At 40.9% G+C, this 21985-nt stretch overlaps 2 protein-coding genes across 4 annotated transcripts in view; one reads left to right on the forward strand and one right to left on the reverse strand.

Moving 5' to 3' along the window:
• The window catches only part of LOC135704004 (neuropeptide F), a 71768-nt gene that overhangs the window by 33771 nt on the left and 16012 nt on the right, over positions 1-21985 (forward strand). The window lies entirely within an intron of this gene.
• LOC135703993 (synaptic vesicle glycoprotein 2B-like) lies at positions 973-20776 on the reverse strand. The gene is made up of 7 exons (XM_065225353.1): positions 20736-20776; positions 20534-20676; positions 9263-9424; positions 8481-8643; positions 2165-2286; positions 1688-2099; positions 973-1624 (listed from the first exon to the last, which is right to left on the reverse strand). The coding sequence occupies exons 2-7, from the start codon at positions 20664-20666 to the stop codon at positions 1036-1038; spliced, it is 1581 nt and encodes a 526-aa protein (XP_065081425.1). The 5' UTR covers positions 20667-20676; positions 20736-20776; the 3' UTR covers positions 973-1035.

Below are 21985 nucleotides of genomic sequence, written 5' to 3' on the forward strand. Positions count from 1 at the left end.
TGTAGCAGTCGAGAACACGTGTTGTGCTTTGGTGAACCGCACCGGTACGCAACCGGTCTTTCGCCAATTCTGTATATTAGGCGATTTAGACTATTTTAAATCCATTTTGGCAGGATTTGAGCCATTTCAGGACGATTTTGGAGTTATAAGGTCGTTAAAAGGGCATTTTGGATTTAATTAATTTTAAGAAATTGATTGGCTTTCGATATTGGCTCTTTTAAGGCGTTTTACGACGTCAGTTAATTTGACGATTCAAGAGCTATACAAAAAAGCCAAAATAATTTATAAAGCTATATTGGATAATTAGGATTTATTTATCATCGAATGTCATGAACGGTGTTAAAGTGACTATAATGAAAAAAAAATCGACCGAAAGTATTGATCAAAACTGCACAGTAGTACTTTTCCTCTATACTGTCAGACATGAGGCCCAAGTTCGAAAGAATTTGAGTTCCGTTCCACAATTTTATGTGACACGCTTATGGAAATTTAATTAGCATGATTCCAGCAATCAAAATCGCTTTACGACCGAGCACGATCTGCCATTCCCAGCGTCTGTTCTTTTCACTCGATTCAGCTACATCCACGTTCATCCGGTAGGACCAGAACAATTTCCAAAGATATGCAATATAACGACAAAACTAAAACTCATGGACAAGTACACAGCAGCAGAGCCAACAACATATTACGTCAACATCAAAGACAATCAGAAGCAGTGCCAGAAATCGAGTTTCTTCTCGCGTCACAGTCAGTGAGTGGGTGGATGCGATGATGGGGGGAAAAGAATCCTTGCACATCACGTTTGTCGCTTGTCAATGGGGCGATGATACGATGATATGGACAAGGTCGGATTCCAAACGTAGTTTGTTTTTTGGTGTAAGTTTTTCACATCCGAAAATAAACACCAGTAAGCGCATAGGGAGTTTGTAAATTTTTCTACTAAGCTGTCAAGTTTGACTAGAAAAGTTTATTCATAGAAAATTTTCAAATCGATTGCTTAAAGCTATAAGAAGTATATGGATTAGAGGAGGTCATTTACCGGCTGGGGAGGATGACTGTCAGCATGGCACCTACCAAAGAACAACTACCGAATAAAATAAACGTCAAATTACAGTTCTCTTCCATAATCAAGCCTATCAAATTAGTCCCCACTACACTACCTAGTCGACCCATCATCAAACTCAGACAGACTGCCATGGCTCGGACATTGGTCGGAAACAACGATACAGCTGCACCATTAACTATAGAAATCGATATTCCTGCAAACACCATAAAGGAACAGAACAGTACTAGAACAAAGTACGCTTCGTTAATGAACACTAGCAGAATTCCAGATGCACCAGAGATCATCAGATTGATGAACAGAATATATCCTCGGCTGATCTTTCGCAGCATAGCCGAAATTGCTAGATACAGAAAAGTGTAGATAGATCCGAGTGCAATCACGTAAACGAATACATCACTAGTAACGTGATCGTTACACTGGCCCTCAACGTTCAGTAGTAGGTCTTCATCTGGTATATCCACTCCTCGCAATACTTCGCATATTGTCGCAGAATCATTTCCATTTGCTTTCGTCACTCGATTTACTATTTCCGGATACCATAGACCCATTCCAGCAGAACTGTAGAAGACATCGAAATATATAATCATATGAATTCCATAAACTCTGACAAAGAATACTTACACAACGAACATACCAAATTGTAGTGCACAGCAAACCGTAAAATAGAGAAGATTTGGTCGTTTGAACAGAGGCACGGTCTGATTCCACATGCTACCCAAGATGGACAGGAATCCTTTCTGCTGGATGGAATCAACTGTTTCATTATTCTCCGGAGTGAATCTCTTTATTGGAAAATCACCCTCCGACGATCCGGGATTATTATCCAAATAGATTTTCCGAAGAATACCTAGCGCTTTGTCGTCTCGTCCGCGGGAAATGTAGAATTTTGGACTTTCCGGTAAGAACATCAACCAAACGGCTCCAATCGCTCCCGGCAGGGAGTAGACAATGAAAAGCAGACGCCATGGACGAAACTCGACTAGATCGAAAATGTCGATACGCCAATCGAAAGACAAAATGATCCACCCGAAAGCTGAAATGAATTAAGACACAATCAATGGAATGAATGTTTATTTTATTAATGTAAACTGTACTCACTTCCGGTATATATGTAAGATAATCCAACGGCAACGCTAGCAAACGAAATAATCACAGTGCGTTTCTCAGTCTTTGTGAATTCACCTAGATACGCATAAATTGTAGCAGATGGGGCGGAGATGCTGTAAATGTAAAATACAACTAGATGAACAATGGGAACTATCAGACAATACTGTATCTTTTTTAAAAATTACGTAAGGTACAGTCAAAACTCCTAATGTGCGATTAAATGGTACTAAGGTCTGTATCCACATTAATCTGGACACCTTCAAATCACTGTAACTTTTGAAATATTGCATGTAGGAGTGAAAAATTTCGCTAAGGTATAGCTGGGAGTCATTGATGAAAAAGACTATGATTGGTGTTTACATTCCATGTTTAGTGTTCAAGATGGCGACGAATGAAAAACACGGATTTTCTACGGACGTAATTGTTCTTCTTTATTTTAGTGAATTTTAGCCATTGGCCAAGGGGTAAGTCACTCAGCACATTGTGCCGAAATTAGATTCGTCATAGCTTGGGCACATCCATCAGCACATCTTCGGTATACCTTCGGCACAATCTATTAGGCTTTGGATTGTTGTAAATAAAATGGGAGCACTGCTGGACAACTGTCATTGAAGTTGTTCTGAACATTACGTGCTGTTTGACTGTATGTTCAGGCACATCTTCTAATTGAATATACCAGAGGAACTCAGACCAGCAGTTCACTTATAGACCTAAATACGAAATGTAGGTTCTAGAGTGGACTCAAGAGAAATAGGCAGTTAATTAGACCCCATTAATACCTTTAATTCAAATAATGCTGCAACTCACACAAAAAAAAAATACATAAGTCTATTCATCATCCTCTAAAGTCAGTCTCCAACAATGTTCCTCACTAGGTTCCAACTCTTTCCGGCCGCTGATAGACCGTTGCTTTTCACATTACGAAAAGAACACAAAACACCAAAATTTCGCACACCCGCCACTTCCTGCGTCATCCTCAATCCGATTTATCCTTACGATTTCAAATCAAAACATTCCAGGTGTCAGAAATACTGGGATGCCGGGATGGATATTTCACAAACAATCGCAGCTTGCTCTATGACCGGCAAGATCGGCACACTTGCGGCACATTGACAAAAAATATGACCCAAGACTGGTGTGCGGAGTGGCCTACCCTTTGCCATTGGCTAGTTCTTCACTTTGCAGGAAAAATATCAGAGGTATAAAGCCTGCCTTGAAAAAAAAACACAGTTGGAATTTACAGAGTTTTGGTTGGATGACATTTAAAATTTGGGAAACCCAGAAGAACAAACTAGACCATCTACATTGAGTTAACTTATTGACTAATCCGAACAAGGCAGAGCTCCACCGTGGAGGGCGGTGCCCCCGTCCGGTAGAGATGCCCCGACGGTCAAAAGGAAGGAATCAAACATTGAAAACAAATCAGCGTCCTTCAGGAAGGAGATCAGGGAAGCCAGGACCGAAGGTTCTTCGCCCAGTATGTCGCCGATATTCCCCATAAGGCCGTAGTGTTTACGCACGAGCTCGTACTTTGGACACGCGCAGAACATGTGCTCGACGGTGGCTGGAATATTACAAACGACGCAGGCCTTGCAAAAAACTTCTCCGCCGAAATCGTGTGAGAGCCGGGTGTGACCTGTGCGAAGCCTGGAGATCACTCGTTGCTCCTACAGGTTCCCAAGGACGCGTGCTCTCCTTGATTTTCCTTAGAAGCGGTCCTTGGTTTGCCAACCATTCTTTTGCCAACTAGCCTGCATGGATGTTTCGACCCATCGCTTTATGTCCGGAAGGGTGACTTCATCGGTGTACCTGGCACCAGATGGTCCCGCCCCGGCCAGTCTGTCAGGGTCGGAGTTGTCAATGATGACACAATGCTCTGGAACCCAAGCGAATACTGTGTTGGGGGGGGGGGGATGGTGTGATTGCTGCTTCTAAAGACGCCGCTGCCTCTGCAGAAAAAAAAACCGAGCATTGTGGCGGTAGGCTCAAGCTCGTTGGCGAGATCTTTTCCGCAATGCCTATCCCAACTCCGTTGTGCGATTTGGACTCGTCCGTATAACGATGCGTATGCCTGGGGTACCAAGTTTAGCATCTCCGCGACGGAATGTCTGAGCGCTGCCGAGTTGTCTCCTGCCTTAAACTGGTCCTTAATTCGGCTTTCGATGTTTAATGGTCTCGATTGCCAACTTTTTCCTCCCAGCCAGTGGCTCTTGGCTATTGGGGGGAGGTTGGTATTGGCTGCTGTACGGAGGATTCTGTTCCCCTCCTCGAGGAGATAGATCCATTCGTTACCCGATGTTTTTGCCAAGTAGGCAGCCGCTTTGATGGCGACTGCGGTGTCGATTCGACCTTCGAACCGTTTTTTTTTTTTTTTTTTAGGGGGATCGGTTGAGCCCCGATCCTGACAGAGGCGCCACCGACTCGGTGACCGAAAGCGCAGACGTAACAGCGGATACTCTTTGCAGCTGAGAATTGGAACCCGGCTGAGGCCGCCCTTTTGGCAACTGCCGATACAGCTGCTTGTGCTTGGATGCGGGTCCTTGCGGTGGTGCGGCCGGTGGCCACAATTAGCACGTCATCCGCGTAGACGAGAATGTGGATGTTAAGTGGCAAACGAGTAAAGATCCGGTTCATCACTATTAGGAAAATCGTCACCGCGATAACCGAGCCTTGCGGCACCCCTGTTTCCTCCGAGAAAGAAGAAGGCTTGGTGTTCCCCACGGCGACTTTAAACGATCGTCTTGCTAGAAAGCCTCGGATAAAGGAAAGGATATTTCCGTTGACTCCCCAGGTGATGAGCTCTTGAAGAACTAACGCCGTCCATGTTCTGTTGAAGGCCTTGGAGATATCCAAGGATACGATCTCCGCGTGGTGACCCTTTTCCTGCGTGTCCTTCAACAGTTCTCCCAGCGAAGCGAAATACGTGGAGGTTCCCTTTCCTGCCCGGTAGGCGTGGTGCCGGTGGTCAAAGTATCCATTTTCCTCCAATGCAGCGCGAAGTCGACGATTGACCATGCGTTCCAGCACCTTGCTTGCGTAGCTGGTTATCGCAATCGGACTGAATTTATCGGTACCTCGAGTGGTGGCGTTGGCCTTTGGGATCGGGATCACCAAACTTTCTCGCCAAGCGGCCGGAAAGTCACCAGTACGCCACACCTCGTTGTAAATGTCTAATAATCCGCCGATAGGAAGATTTTTTAGAAAGGGAGTTGCCGGTGCTGTATCGCAATGCAAACTGCAGCTTCTCGAAGGAAAACTCTTGGTTAATTGGAGAGTTGATGCTGTCTTGTGGAATTTGGAAATTTACACTATCGGCAGTAGATGGTCTTGTTTTGTGGAGAAAGGTGGGCTCATATTGGATGATATCGGAAAGCTAGGCAAAAAAGGTGCCGACCTCCTCAGCTACGGCATCACGGTCGGTGATGTTTGTTCCACTAGTCTCGATTGAGAGCGGTGTGGTGCGCCTTTTCCCGCTAAAGGAATTAACTTTTCCCCACAGGCAGGCATGGCAAATCATTTACATTCATTTCGTGCATTCATTTACATTCATTTGCCTCTAACTTTTTTCATCAACAGAATTCCATGAAATGATGTATGAAGCTTTTGTAGGTTTTGTCATTAACTACAACCTTTTAGAATAACTCAAATCTGTATATATTATGCATGATGAACCGGGGCGAACAGAACTTACCTATGTTTTTCAGTGAATGTAAAGTGAATAAAGTGAAAAAGTTAGAAGTAAATGAATGTAAATGAATGCACGAAATGAATGTAAATGATTTGCCATGCCTGCCCACAGGTCCCCGGACGACTGGGAAGCATTTATGCTCTCCAGGAAGTCAGTCCAACTATTTCGTTTGGCATCCCGGATGTTCTGCTTGCATTGGTTGTGCCGTTCTCTATATACAATTGGTCTTATCCATCTAAATAACTTTACTAAAGATAGCAACATCCTGTCTAGTCAATACACTAAAAACGAAACTAACTCACTGACACTAAGTCACTTTTATTGATTTGTATAGAAAAAAATCTAAAAGTGTAGGTCACTCAGCGCACGAGTAACCTACGCCTTCAGAGAAAAAGTGACTCACTCTCTGAATAAGATTCTGTTTCAGTGATTGTAGTCTGCTTAAGCAAGCCTTTTCAATCAAATGACACTAGCGCTGCATGGTGAGTGACTTCTGAACTGAGAGACCAATCATGCGATAGGTCTTGTTCATCCAAATAACTTCACTGAATACAGAAACCTGCTTTCTGGTCATGCTGTCATGTTAAAACATGGAATTTGATTGCAGTCGTTAAACATTGATAAACAACTATCATCTTTATACCACACAAATCTTACATTCAATCTGGATAAAATGGTGTAATTTAAATTCATTTCATTCATAAATGACCATGTAAAAAGTGGTCAAAACCTGACACTATTTCGTCACGCCATTTTTTTTATATGCACTCCAGTATAGTCCACAAAGACGTAGTCCTACGTAAAAAAAATTATAAGCTTGTGGCTAAGACAAATGAATTTGTAGATGAGATATGATTAAAAACGCAATTCCGGAGAACTTTGAGATTTGGGCGTAATTGCTTTTGTAAACAAACATGTCAATCACTGATTTCTCGCGAATAAAAGAACAATCTCGTTAACAAACTATACCAAATAATAGAGGAACCATGCATCTACCTGTTTGTGTTGTTAGTTTTTGAGATTAAGCTTTAGTTCGCGAGAAATCGTCAAAAGAAGTGTTTGTTAGTGAAGTTCTCCGGAATTGTTGGTTAATTATTTGGTCCAGATAAGAGACATATATCTTGTATTCCAATGAGAATTTTTCAATGCGAGGTTTTCATTGGCCTCGATGACAGATGAAGGATCTTTATAAGATGACATCGTCAGGTTTAGGCAATACTATCACAAATCAAAATAAAAATCGTTGAAAATTTCACTTTTTTGTGTTTGAACATGTAGATTAGAATGATACAAATTTTGACATTTTTGCTCCACAGTGCTCAAACGGTTCCATATCGGGTCCTGATTAATCTCCCAAAATTTGAACTCATTTGAAAAGAAACTGACTTGGCACAAACCATTTGAAGATTATATGGAAATTACTATGGGAAATCCAAACTTTTTTCCATATGGCACCGTTAAAAAATTCAAAAGCTATACTTGTGGAAAATTTTCTCAGTTTCAACTTGGCAGAATATAGTTATTGAGCCAAACGTCAAATAAAATAGTTATTAATTGTTTAAGAGATTGATAATCTTATGGCATGATCAAGCAGCTGTTTTGTAAGCAACACTGTATCTTGCAGTGTTACATAGTAGCCATGATTTTTGTGCTCTATTCCAAGCGCCAGAAACACCAATGTTGCCTGCTGAACAGTTGATTGAGCATAATCTTAAGGCATTAGTGGCTTGAATTATTGATAACTTTTGATGCTTACATTATATTGAAAAGTGGTTAAGGACAAAGTTGTAGCTGAGAAAATTTTCTACGAGTTCAGTTATCATTTTTTAAAGCAGAGCAATATGGTAAATTGTTAGATGGATATGAACAAAACATTTGGTTTTCCTATAGTAATTTCCATATAAACTTCAAATGGTTTGTGCCAAGTCAGTTGCTTATCGAATGAGTTCAAATTTTGGGAGACTAATCAGGACCCGATTTGGAACCGTTTGAGCATTGTGGACCAAAAATGTCAAAATTTGCATCAGTCTAATGTAGATGTGATGCCTTGATTGCAATGTTTTGTCTATGCACCGCTAGAAAAATGAACAGCCTTGGAAAATAAGGTATAAGGTATGTTGCATGAACCTGATGACATATAATTTTAGCTTTTCAGCACAAAGTACAACACGAAAAATAAAATTAAAAACCTACTGACCATGCAACTCACTCAATGTGAAACACCACATGTTTCATGCAACTTAATACCTATGTCCAATAGACTAATACTTGAAGAATATTTTGGAGAACATCAGGTCTCAAGAAGTGCCTTCTAGTCAAAAATATTATTCTGTTGTATTTTGTACAACACGCGAGTGCTCGTGCTATAAAAGTTGGCGCGAGTACCGAATGGTTAAGAATAAATTTCAACCCAAATGCCGAAACTTTTCACTTACCAGTTAATTCAAATAGGCAGCTATTAACGAACGAATAAAATAAAATATAAATGTAGCTTTCCGCAATTGAATAATAAATACATGTATTTTATTTATCACCTTGACCATCACCAGTTCAAATATCTACCATAAAGTTAAAACAAATTACTCTTTCTTCAAACCACACAAGACAAACGATTCTTACCACATTCCGACGAGCAACCGGAGCACTGCGATGGTGGTGAAATTTACCGCCATGCTCGACACCAGCGAGCAAAGGGTCGTGATTACGAGCGAAACCACGATCACATTCTTGCGCCCTTTGGTGTCTGCCACATAACCCCACAAGTGCGACGTCAAGATGATACCTGTTGGGTTTGTTGAGCGAGGTGATGATATCAGAATGGGGAAAAACAGAAAAGAATGTATTATAGCTGTTTTCTACACACCCTGCTATTCATTCCGCTTCCCGGAAAGATGAGCTTTAAATGCACTGCTAGAAGATTGCACCGCACCCCATAGATAAAACACAATGCAAACAGTGAAAGCAAATGCCCCGTAAAATCAACGCAATGGCAAAGAGTAGCCGCACAGCTGTTGAGAAAATTCAGTTCATCTTCTTGACAGTATTCAAACAATTCCAACAGCTGATCCAGTCATAATACGGAAGCGGTCATAAATGTCGACAATGGGCAGCACGTTTTAAAACTGAGGGACAGTTTTACATCCGGGGTCATGTTGCTTGTGAATCTAGTGTCAATTTAAGATTTCATCAACCCGAAAACGTGACAGCATTCGCCCTTGCTTGCGATAAGATTATGCCTCTAGGAAACAAAGTTTAAAATTAACGCTCGTGTTTACTATTTCACTGAGCAGTAGTGGGTGTTTGCCCTTCTGTCAGATGGCAATTAAAGCTCCCCAAGTGAGGCGAATGATAAATAACAGGGAAGAATTTACCTACTCAGTTGTTCAGTACTTAAGACTCACCTGCGAAGCTCACACCGGTGAGCACGCCTTTATCGGTTGCCGAGAGATTCAGGTCACAATGAGCAGCTGGGATGAGGATCGATATGCCCATGGTTTCATTGATAACGGCCAACATAATCAAGGAGGATACCAGGAAAACGTGCCAACCCGTGCGACCGAACCCTGAAATTGGACAGTAGATCGAAAGGAAAGGTCAGCAAAAACTTCTAAAATACCCGTCGCTGCTTTTGTTGATTTGTCGTAACTGCTAGCTGACATTCACAAACAAACAGCACCAATTGGTATTTATCCCACCTGATGGTGGTGTTAGTGTGTGTGGATGAATTGAAGTCGTTGTTTATATATTATGGCTAAGGAAATTTTTTACATTTTTTAAATAATGGTGATTGACTATCCAAAAAAAATGACTCAAGGGAATAAACATGTTATCAAAGCACAGCGAAACACTGAACCATCAATATAGTGAATTATTTTCGTAGTAGGCTACTCAAGCACATACCACAATAACACGAATATATGTATACAGCCATTCCATACTTACTTACTTAAGTGTCCTGAGCGCCATCCCTGGCGCAAAGGGCCAACGTGAAAGATCTCCATCCTGGGCGATTGTTTGCTTTCGCCTTGACCTGGGCCCAGGTCAAATTCCGGTCGACTTGCTTAATCTCCTTGTTTAGGCTTCGCCGCCATGAGCCCCTGGGTCTGCCTCTGCTGCGATGTCCGGCTGGATTCCAATCCAGCGCTTGTTTGCAGATTTCATTTCCGCTCTTCCGTAGAGTGTGGCCAACCCACCTCCACTTACGTTCCCGAATTTCTGTCGATATCGGCTTCTGGTGACACCGTCGATGGAGCTCGGCATTCGAAATCCAGTTGTGAGGCCACCAAGCACGAATTATATACCGCAGGCATCGGTTGATGAACACCTGCAGCTTCTGTGTGATCTCCGCTGATACGCACCATGTTTCGCTAGCGTACAGCAGTACAGATTTCACGTTAGAGTTGAAAATTCGGATCTTCGTGCGGAGGCTAATCTGATTTGACTTCCAGATGTTTCGTAAACTCGCAAAAGCAGCCCTTGCCTTCTTGATCCGTGCACCTATGTCACTCTTGGTTCCGCCGTCCGACGCTATCTGGCTGCCAAGATATTGGAAACTTTCAACCTTCTCCACTTCCTGACCAGCTACCGTAAAATTGGATGGATTTCCCGTGTTGATATCCAACGATTTAGTCTTGCTGACGTTGATGTTGAGACCTGCCGCTGAGGAGCGTTCGGCGAGATCGTCGAGCTTACTCTGCATGTCAGAACGCCGTTGTGATACTAAAGCAACGTCATCCGCCAAATCTAGGTCGTTTAGATGCTCCATTGTAATAGGCTGCCAGAGCAACCCACGGTTCGGCACACGGTCGATCGCACCAACCATTATCTCGTCGATTACGATGAGGAACAGTAGCGGTGATAGAATACATCCTTGCCTCACTCCAGCGACTACCCGAATAGGGTCAGATAGGGCTCCGTTGTGCAGCACCCTGCACGTGAAAGCCTCATACTGAGCTTCGATGAGGTTGACGATTTTATCCGGAACTCCCTTGCGCCTTAGGGCGCCCCACAGGTTTTCGTGGTTGAGTCGGTCGAAAGCTTTTTCGTAGTCAATGAAAACCAAGTAAAGGGACTCTTGGAATTCGTTGACCTGCTCCAAGATTATGCGGAGCGAGACAATATGGTCCACACAGGATCTTCCAGCACGGAATCCCGCCTGCTGCCGTCGGAGAGTCGCGTCGATCTTCTCCTGTATCCGGTTGAGGATAACTTTGCATAGAACTTTGAGAACACAACACAGTAACATAATGCCACGCCAGTTATCGCATACAGTTGGGTCCCCCTTCTTTGGGACCTTCACTAAGACGCCCTGCATCCAGTCAGCCGGAAAAGTCGCGGTGTCCCAGATATTGCAGAATAGTTGATGCAACATTTGTGCAGATAGCATGGGGTCAGCTTTGAGCATCTCTGCTGATATGCGATCGACCCCGGGAGCCTTGTTGGATTTCATGGTTCGGATAGCAGCTTCGATCTCCGGTAGGGATGGCGCCTCAGAATTGACGCGAGTGATGCGTCGCACTCTTGGCGGTTCATACCGAGATGTTGATGGCTGGTTGACCGACGAAACTTGTAGAAGCTGTTCGAAGTGTTCAAACCAGCGTTTCAGCTGATCAGTGGGGTCGGTGAGCAACTGACCAGTCGCGTCCTTCACTGGCATCCTAGGATTCATCCTTGCTCCACTCAGGCGTCGTGAGATATCGTAGAGGAGACGGATATCGCCTGTTGCTGCGGCTTTCTCACCTTCATCGGCTAGGGAGTCCACCCACGCTCGCTTATCCCGCCTACACGAGCGCTTCACTTCCTTCTCGAGAGCCGAATACAGTTGGCGGGCCTGGTTCTTCGCTCCTCTGGTTCTCGCCCGCTCTATCGCGGCTTTTGCATTTCTCCGCTCCTCTATCTTCCTCCAGGTGTCATCCGTGATCCACTCCTTTCTCTGAGCGCGCAGCTCGCCCAGGTTGTTTTCACTCGTTTCAGTAAAGGCATCCTTGATCGCCGTCCATTGCTCTTCTACGCTGCCACCATCAGGAATATCCGCAGCTCTGGTCTCCAGTTCCTCGACGAATGACCTTTTTACTGCTGGATCTTCCAATCGGCGTGTGTTGAATCGCCGTCCGAGCCGCTCCTCCCGCCGCTGGACCCGCGCGATACGAAGGCGGATCTCTCCAACGAGGAGATGGTGGTCAGACGCGATGTCGGCACTGCGTTTGTTCCGAACGTCAAGAAGGCTCCTTCTCCATTTTCGGCTGATGCAGATGTGGTCGATTTGATTTTCGGTATGTCCATCACGGGAAACCCACGTGACTTTGTGCACTGGTCGATGGGGGAAGAGCGAACCCCCGATCACCATGTCGTTATTGCCACAAAACTCTGCCAACAGCTCACCGTTTTCGCTCATTTCGCCAAGACCATGGCGCCCCATGACACGCTCATAATCCGTGTTGTCGGAGCCGATCTTCGCATTGAAGTCGCCGATGTAGATCTTGATGTCACCTCTCGGAATTTTATCCACGACTGCATTCAGTTGACTGTAAAAGTTCTCTTTGTCCTGTAACTCGGCAGCATCGGTTGGCGCATAACATTGGATTATGGTTAGGTTACGAACCCGCGTTCTGAATCTGGCAACGATTATCCTCTCATTGATAGGTTCCCACTTGATGAGCGCCGCATTTGCTTGGGCGCTAAGCAGGAAACCAACTCCACGGTGGCGGGGAGCGTTTTCACCTCGAATACCAGAATAGAGTAGTACCTGTCCCGACGGCAGCTTGTGTTCTCCAAAGTTTGGCCAACGGACTTCGCTTAGTCCCAGGATTTCGAGCTTCATGCGTCGAGCCTCGCTGGCGAGTTGTGCCAGCTTCCCCTGTTGGGCTAGCGTTAGTACATTCCATGTTCCAATTCTTGTCCGTTGTTTTGCGCTAAAAGTCGTTGCCGTAATATCAGTCCGTGATCTTTCTCTATTGGTTTCTGTAACAGTTGTAAAGTTTCGGGGACAGTAGGTAGTTAGCCTAAGGTCTCCTATCCGCCGTGATGGGGCTGCCATCTTGGGTATAGCTTTCGGGGATAAGCATTTCTTGTTTCAGCCGCTGGATGCCAGGCAGACGCTGTTTGAGCCGCACCTCCATGGTGGACAGACGCTCAGTTATTGCATAGGTTCTTAGAATTTCGTAAAAATTGATAGTTTTCTTCATTATCGCAAAATATTAGACCCGTATTTTCTTATTTTGTCATTAGGGTGACAATTTTCGTGTTAAGGTGGTCAAAAAATCAATTTTTTAATGACTTATTCATAGCTTTTGAAGCACTAAACCGATTTCAAATATCAAAATATCAAATGGAAGGTAATTAAAAATTAAAATAATATTTAAACAAAAAATTGTATTGAAAAACAATGATTGTATTTGTTTTCTTTTGTGGTCTTCATGGTTTCTAGACAGAGGGCGCAATATTTTTTTTTATTTTCCCTTGAAAATTTCGGCTTTTTTACTCAATATATAAAAATTCAGAGATTAGATTTTTTTTCGTTGTTGAGATATACACTCCCGATCATAAGTTTAAGGACACCCCCAAAAAAACACGACAAATTTGTTATGTTCATATCTCTGTCATGTTACGTCCAATTTTCGTTCTCTTTAGATCATTTGAAAGGTATTGAATGGAACTTTCCTCGTAGGCAAATTGTTTCATATAATTTTCAAATTTTGTGTGCTAAAAGTTCACCCAAAGTTACAATATTTTTCAAAGTTTACTCTGAAGAATCGTGACTGATTTTCTCAGAATTGGGTTGGATAAATTTTGAAATAAAAGTAGTAGTAGAACCTAGGGGTAGGTCACTCCGCACACCTATCTTGGGTCATCTTTTTTGTCAATGTGCCGCAACTGTGACTATTGTGCCGGTCATAGAGCAAGCTGCGATTGTTTGTAAAATACCCATCCCGGCATCCCGGTATTTCTGACACCTTGAATGTTTTGGTTTGAAATCACATGGATAAATCGGATTGAGGATGACGCGGGAAGTGGCGGGTGTGCAAAATTTGTGTGTTTTGTGATCCATAGGGTAATAAAAGTCCAGTGTTTTAGTGTTTAATAATGCCCTCAAAGGAAGATCAGAAACCTAGCATTTCGTCCGGAAATAGTTGGAACCGGTGGGGAGCATTGTTGGAGATCGACTATAGAGGGTGACGAATAGACTTCTTTAGTTTGTTTTGTGTGAGTTGCAGAGTTATTTGAATTAAGGGTACTAATGAGGTCTGATAAACTGCCTCTTCCTCTTGAGTTCGCTCTAGAACCTACATTTCGTATTTAGATCTATAAGTGAACTGCTGGTCTGACTTCCTCTGGTATATTCAATCGGAAGATGTCCCTGAACATACAGTCAAACAGCACGTAATGTTCTGAACAAACTTCAATGACAGTTGTCCAGCAGTGCTCCCATTTTATTTACTACAATCTAATGCCTACGAGATTGTGCCGAAGGTATGCCGAAAATGTGCCGATGGATGTGCCCAAACTGTGTAGAATATAATTTCGGCACAATGAGCTGAGTGACTTACCCCTTGAGTAGAACACTTATGCTATACCATTCATACCATTCAAATAACCTTTGGAGATCGAAAATTGACCGTAAAATGAGAGATCATTGAACAAAACATATTTGCATGGTTTTTTGGGGGTGTCCTTAAACTTATGATGGGTAGTGTATTTTTTAGAAGTTATCAAGTTTTGGGTTTTTGCTCAATACTCCTATGCAACTAGACTACCATGCATCGCGACCATGTTACAGTCGTTACAATGGACAAAATTACTATTTAGTCAAAAATATAAAACTCTTAAAAAGACGTCAAAATCATATCAGACTTGGTTTTTAACATATTGATTTTTTTATAGGGGAAATGGACGTAATATTGGCCTACATGCCCCTAATTTGGGCCCATACAAAAATTCAGAAATCGACTAAATTTTCAATAGCGACCAAAAATATCCATTAGATTCATCTAGATAAAATTAATAAAAGCCAACACTAGAGCCATTTCCCAAAGTAAACTAATCGTATTTTTATTTTAGGCTTTACTATGCTTTATGATTTTAATCATGAAAAGTAGTAGTTTTTATATTTATATATCCAAACTTGAAACTTTGCCGAAGATATTACCAACCGGTGGAAACTAACGATTTTAAATGGGCTCACTACTTGACTAGCCTATTAGTCCCAAGTACATCAAAAAGCGTACGCCACCCTAGTCGAAATTCTGTCCCTAGTCTTTGTTGATAGTGCCGGTATGGCCTGCCAAACAAAATATTTTTTGGGGAATTTCGAAAGCTTCTTTGTCCGAAAACACTCGGCAACGGCATTCCTTTGCATTGCAGTATAAAAAGCCAAACCCGGAAGCTGTTGAAAGTCTTCGAGCACGCATATTTCATCGTCCATTATGATACAAGACATTTTTTGAAAAAACTGGGTGAAAAGCTCCTCAGCATGACTTTTTTGCAGTGAAATTTTGCTTATCATTATGATTGGGCACCTTTTTTTCTTCAGCCCATGCCTCTTTTTTTTTCCTTGATTTGTTTTCCGTCGATCTTGTTTTCCGTGCTGAGCACCAATGCTACCGACGCCAGAGAGGCAGCTCCCACACCTGGACCCTACCTATCGACCCATCAACTCATGAACCGGGGACCAACGGCTTTACTTCCCATCCGAAGGAAGGCGTGATCAGAGATGTTATGCCTCAGAACATCCCGGCGGCGCCGACTGGGATTGAACCCAGGCCTGCTGGGGTGAGAGGTAATCACGCTTACCACTACACCACCGGCCCATGCCTCTGCTTCACTTTCTGTACATATGATTTGGTTTTTCCATCTTTGCGAGCCATATTAGGAACTGAAAGATTTGGATGTTTCTCAATAATGGATATCACCTTCTGATCCATTTGTCGAGAGCATACATTTCGATTTGTTCCGCTTCCAACCTTCCGATCCACAGATAAGTGCTGGTCAAACGATTTGCACACATTAAACACGGTACTCTTTGGCAGATTTAGCTTTTTGGCGAGATCGCGTACCGACAACGTTGGATTTTGCTGCCGTTCGTACAAAATGCGTTTGCGTACTTCCACTTGATTCGACGAGGTTTTACCAAACTGAACAAGAATGTAAACATGTTGTACCCCGAAATATAGTGGAGAGCTTCAGCTGTCATATAAGTGAAACGTTTCAGTGGTCCATGAAATATTTCAAAAACTACACTGAAAGAAATGTGTCCAAAATTTAACGTGAACAGGCTTTATTTAAAAAAAAACGCTGGTTGGATATTGTATCGATATGGTTTTTGTGGAAAAAAAATATCCGTATTTATAAAAAAAATCTACTGATCCCACTGAAGAAACATAATCAAATTAGTCAATTTCACACTTTAAATTCTCAGTACAGTAAGAATCTGATTTTGGCAAGACGTTTCCAATATATTTAGACTGTGAACCATTTGCCGAGTTAAATTTAACTCGTGGTTAAAAGTGACATTTCGAATGATATTTCTTATGTTCGAAAATCCCGGTGTTACAGATCAATCGGTTTTCAAGTAGAACTCAGCCACGGTTTTCAAAATTTAACTTCATGTCTGTCAGAAATAACGACGCTCGGATAGCAGGGTTAATCAATAACTTTCCATCCGTCAAATTTTAACCAAAAGTTTAAAAAAAATGCACCAAACCGTTCAGAGCTTTAATTTTCTTGTGCTCTGCAACTCTATTTAATATTTTCCGAATAATTTTGAAGCTTTGGACGCTATCAAATAATAAGCTTAGCAATTATTGAAACCTGTGGTAAGCTAAGAAGTCAAAATTTATTTGTTTTTAAAAATCGAACCCATGCTGTAGTCGAATATAATTTGTAGGGATTTGTTTCATCTTGTGCTGTATACCCAAGTAAGAAATCTAGAGCTGCTTGGCCATATTGAAAAATTATAAAGGTTTTATTGCAGCTGCAACCATGACCTACAGCTTTATGACGGTCATATACAATGCAAGTCATGGAACATTTTATAGCTATCTACAAAACCCCTATAAAGCTTATAAAAAAACCACCTGATGCTTATGCTATTTTTACTTATTAAAGATTTTATGACTGTCTTGAAGTATAAAAAAAAGCAAAATGAATCGCCCTTATAAAACCCAAAAATAAATCCTTATATTGCTATATAAGTAAGCGCAATAAAACTAGTTGGCCATGACACAGTTATTTTAAAACAGTTATAAGCATTCAGTTGCAACTTGTCAGAAGTGTAAATAGGCGGTTTATTTTTACAACATAGAAAAGAATCAAAACTTTCCGGTATTTCCAAGCGGAGCGCAAAGAAAATCAACAAAATTGTTAGCATGAGCATGAAAACATTTCGCCGTATACGCGACGTAGTGTGCGTTAGAAAAACGTCAGCAATCTCTATAATTCTTCCGTTCTCGCTCGCATATACATGGGGTGACACTGTCGAATCTTGGTCGAAATATATGGAATGGTGACAGTTCTAGGAGAAAAAAGTTGAAATCACGCATAATTTTTCATAAAGGTTAATGTACCATTCAAAACTTTTCCAAATGTTTGTAAAATTCATCGGTTGCACCCGTAGAATAGGAATATTCATTTGCCCTCAAATAAAAAAATGAATTGCTCTTGTAAACAGAAAATAGTGCTCGTAATAAAATCATGCATTGTGCTTTTCTGTTCTGCTTTCATCCAATGCATACTGGGCCAGGAATGCAACCTAGCGGAGCAAAATTAATAACTCCGAAACGAAGCATTTCCGCGACTTGGTGTCTTCGGCAAAATTTCTCATCATAATAAGGGCCATCTATTGACATAAAAAAAAGTTCAAAACTCTTCCGTAAAGATGGTGCCACAATCTAACTTCTTTCTCTGACGTTTTGGAGACTTGATGTCTTGCGCAAAGTTGTTTATCTTGACAAAATGAACAGCTCTTTCAAAGACGTAAAATTTCCACAGTCTACTTGTTCCAAGTTAAATGGAGTTAAAGAAAAATGTCGAAATATGGTTTTCTCGGTCCTATATGGTTGTAAGCAAAAAAAACTGAAATAGAAAGAAAAAACCATATTTTCGACATTTTTTTCTTTAACTCCATATAACTTGGAACCAGTAGATTGTGGAAATTTAACGTCTTTGAAAGAGCTGTTCATTTTGTTAAGATAAACAACTTTTCCTAAGACATCAAGTCTCCAAAACGTCAGAGAAAGAAGTTAGATTGCGGCGCCATCTTTGCGGAAGAGTTTTGAATTATTTGTATATGTCAATAGATGATCCTTATTATAATGAGAAATTTTTCCCAAGACACCAAGTCGCGGAAATGCTTCGTTTCGGAGTTATTAATTTTACTCCGCTAAGTTGCATTCCTGACCCAGTGTGCAATGTAAGCATTAGACATTCTAAGAAATTGCGCTTGGTGTTTTTCTTGCCTGCTGTCCTCTGTCGCCATATTGTCATTATGAAAATGCCATTAGCCTTGGAATAAACTTCAAGAAATTTAAATGAAATAATGGCTAAATTAGAGATCCGAAATGATTTCCAGTGTGCATTGGTATGAATTTATTTATTGAGATCAATTTTCTGTAAAATTAAGATGATTCCATCAAATTCATTTGATTTCTGAAACAATCTTTTTTGTTAACTTGAATTATTTTGGTGGCGCATTTATTTAACGCTCATATTATCCCAATATACACGATAAAATTTCAAGCGCATATGTTTTGGAACTTCTAAAAAGTCATATATTTTCTTTAAGATTTTCACTAATGTCACCATGAAACAAAATTGATTGCATTGTGATCATGACATCAACACTCAAACCTATTTTTACCGCTAAAGATTTCCACATGGAAAAAAAAAGTTTCGGCAGAACAGAACAACAACAAGCGAATTTATGGCGGTTGCTTCGAAGCACATAAAAATTAAATTGGATTTATAACTGATTTTCACCAAAGTGTAATAAAACTGCTTGAATACAATATTACTCTTAAAGAGGCTATGAGAACCTTTTGTAGAGTATGGGGCTTTCTGACAAAAGGTTTTAATACAGTTTTATTGTGATTCTCAAACATGCTCTATAAACCTTATCAAGAGTGGTCCACTAGGCTGGAAGACGATCTTATAGCGGTTATCAAGAGGTTGTGCTGGAGCTATTAATTTTATTGACGGTTTTATAAAATTGATCTCAATAACCACTAATAGAGTGCAATAAAACAAGAAATGCTACTTGGGTAGTGTAAGTTGGAGGTTTTTGTCGGTTTTGGTAATTTTAAATATCTCTCGAAACTTTTAATCTTGTTGAAACAACTATTTTTTACGTAGGATTACGCCTGTGCAATTGAAAAAAAAACTTAAATCGACCGCGTTACGAAAAGTGGTTAGGTTTTGTCCACTTATAACTCTGTCAATAGCGGATGGATTTTAATTCTAAACAAGCGATGGATTGCAAATTTTTGTACGAATCTGCTAAAATAAACACTTTATCAATTTTCAATAGGTCACTATTGAAAATCACACATATGTCCAATTGTTGCAATGGTGATCAAAATTATCACCGATTGCCTGCAAAAAGTGGTTTCCCTAACACAGTCGCCGAATATTCATTTCGACCACGTAATCCTACGTCAAATCTACGGTCGTGTCTTGGATACAACCTCTTTTTTCAACAGAAAACCTTCTCCCATTTGGCACGTAAAATTTAACTCGAAGCTTAAAGTGACATTTTGAAAGATTTTTTCATGTTAGAAAATGCCTGTGTTATCTATCGACCAGTTTTCGTGCATGGTTGTTAAAATCTACCTTTTTGTCTATCAGTTATAATCACGCTCGGATATCAGGATTAATCGATAACATTCCTTCGATAATTTTTAATCAAAAGTTTAATTTAATCCAGCAATTGGGAACAGCCTCAGGGATAAAAAAAAAGTTTCCAGCTTGTAATCTAAAATGTTGGCCTGTTTTCCACGATATTTGTTAAAATAACTACTATTTGCAATGAAGAAATCTTACCAAATAATGTCAATCATGGAAAAACCTCATAAATTCATAGCGATGAACCGTATCAGGTTTAGATTGATTCGGCCCTTTTCACACAATCGGCCATCATTTGCAATATTTAAAGAGTTTTATGTTTATAGATTGTAATCAACTAGAAGAACTTAGCGCAAAAACAATTGTACCGACCAATCGCGGTCCTACGCCAACCTTCCCTTCGTGTCCCTAGGACAGACTCTCCTGCTTTTTTTTAATTTAACACCATCACTGCATGCAAAAGCGTTCTTTCTATAGCTAGATGCGCTAGTCTTCGGCAATGATATGCTCCACTTCCTGGCACTAAAAAATCATTTCTGTGTTTCAATTCAAGTTCATTTACTTGAGGTATATATATATTACTGATGTCAATAGATCATTTAAATTCGGGTTGAATCCAACATACTTCTTATTTAGAAATTCTAGTTCTATGTAACTAAACGGTTTAGTAACAATAATTCGGGTCGGGTCGGGTTTATGAACGGTCAATTGAAACACCGTTTTCATACATTTTGCACAATGTTGTCTCTATTTTACACTACTAGTTAACGAAACAAGGAAGCACACTACACACACGATCAATTTAGTTCAATTAAATCCCACCATTAAAAAACACTCACCGACTATATCAATCGCCTCATCGAATGTGTGGCTTTTTGCCTCTGCTTGTATTATCCGTTCCACCTTTCCGTTTTTTTGTGGTTCAATGACAAAAATCCTACCACCAGCAACGTTATCCGCACTTTGACGCATTTTTTGCAAGCTTTTGTGTAAGGGTTTTAGTCAAATTGAAAAACTGTTGAGTACTTCTATTGCACCTACTCTAATAAAAAAAAAAGTCTCCCTGGTACCAGCAACCACTGTCCAAGTAAAACTAAAAACTGCGCTTTTCAGCTGAATAATTTAAACTATCCTCCATCAACTTGACCTGCCGACCAACTGCCTCCATCCATGCTGATAAGATCCTAGAATACCCATCAACGGAACCTAGCGCTGTATGTTCAGATGACATCTTTTGTTTGCAGGGATTTTTCGACGTGTTGACGAAGGGTATGAAGCGATACTTACTTTAAGCTAGTTTCCAACACCTGATAAGGATTGTTGCCAAATATAAGTACCTACCAATGTTGAAAGATAATTGTTCTAAGTTCAATTCTCGTAAACAAAAGCAGGTTCTGGGTGGGTACACTTTCACTGCAATTGTTTTTTATCGGGATTTACCAGTTTTATATTTCACGTGTTTACTATACTTTAAGGATAGAAAGGTCCTCCCTCATACCGAAAATTTAAAAGATACAGCAAAGTTGTAGCTAACCTTAGCGAAAATACATGAGCATCATGTTTTTACTACAAATAATATTTATAACGTTTAATATCAAGATACTCTATATCACGTTGTAAATGAAGCCCGTACATCAATATATATGTATTGCGAAGGCAAGGTGACAACTGATTTTTCAGATGAAAGTTTCTGATTTTTTCCCGCTATTCCAGACTTGATCCGGAACCGATTCTGAAGGAATTTGTCCGGGAGATAAAAAAAAAGTTCATTCATACTCCCAAAGGATCTGCGAAGGACATCGTTCGCTTTTCAATCAAAAACGCATCTGAATTGCTGTGTCATATCACATATTTACTATACATCGTCTATTCCAGTGGTCAAGTACGATCACAGCAAGCGACGATTATTTGAGTGTCCAAATGTAGTGATCCTCCGGCTTGGGATAAAAGATAATCGGTTGTATTCGATTGTTGGATCCGAGTGAAGGTAGCCAAGTATCAGTTCCAGCAACTTGCAATTTCTTGACGCGAATACGACGAGCAATGGAATATCTTGGTTCCAATAAAGGTTCCTCTTCGTTTTCGAAACCGTATGTCAGCGACAAATCACAGTCAGTACAGCAGCATGACCTACAGCCAATATCCCTTGGGGATGGGATGCAGTTCTCGCAGGGCTTCTTCTGCATAGATGGTTTGATTATTTTTGAAACGGATAATCGCGATCTTGGCCATCTTCGAAAATGTTAACCGGATTAATAACCAAATAAACATAGAAAACTCCGAGAGAAAAA

This window comes from Ochlerotatus camptorhynchus, unplaced genomic scaffold (genome assembly GCF_037179485.1).
Source record: "Ochlerotatus camptorhynchus isolate MF236.1 unplaced genomic scaffold, CSIRO-AGI_Acam_v1.1 ptg000228l, whole genome shotgun sequence".
In the NCBI taxonomy this organism is placed as follows: domain Eukaryota; kingdom Metazoa; phylum Arthropoda; class Insecta; order Diptera; family Culicidae; genus Ochlerotatus; species Ochlerotatus camptorhynchus.

Coding starts and splice junctions, on each gene's coding strand:
- LOC135703993 (XM_065225353.1), bottom strand. CDS start 20,666: ATGCGTCAAAGTGCGGATAACGTTGCTGGTGGTAGGATTTTTGTCATT. Junction 9,425..20,533: donor TGAGGCGATTGATATAGTCG/GTGAGTGTTTTT, acceptor GTCCAATTTCAG/GGTTCGGTCGCACGGGTTGG. Junction 2,100..2,164: donor ATCTTACATATATACCGGAA/GTGAGTACAGTT, acceptor AATTCATTTCAG/CTTTCGGGTGGATCATTTTG.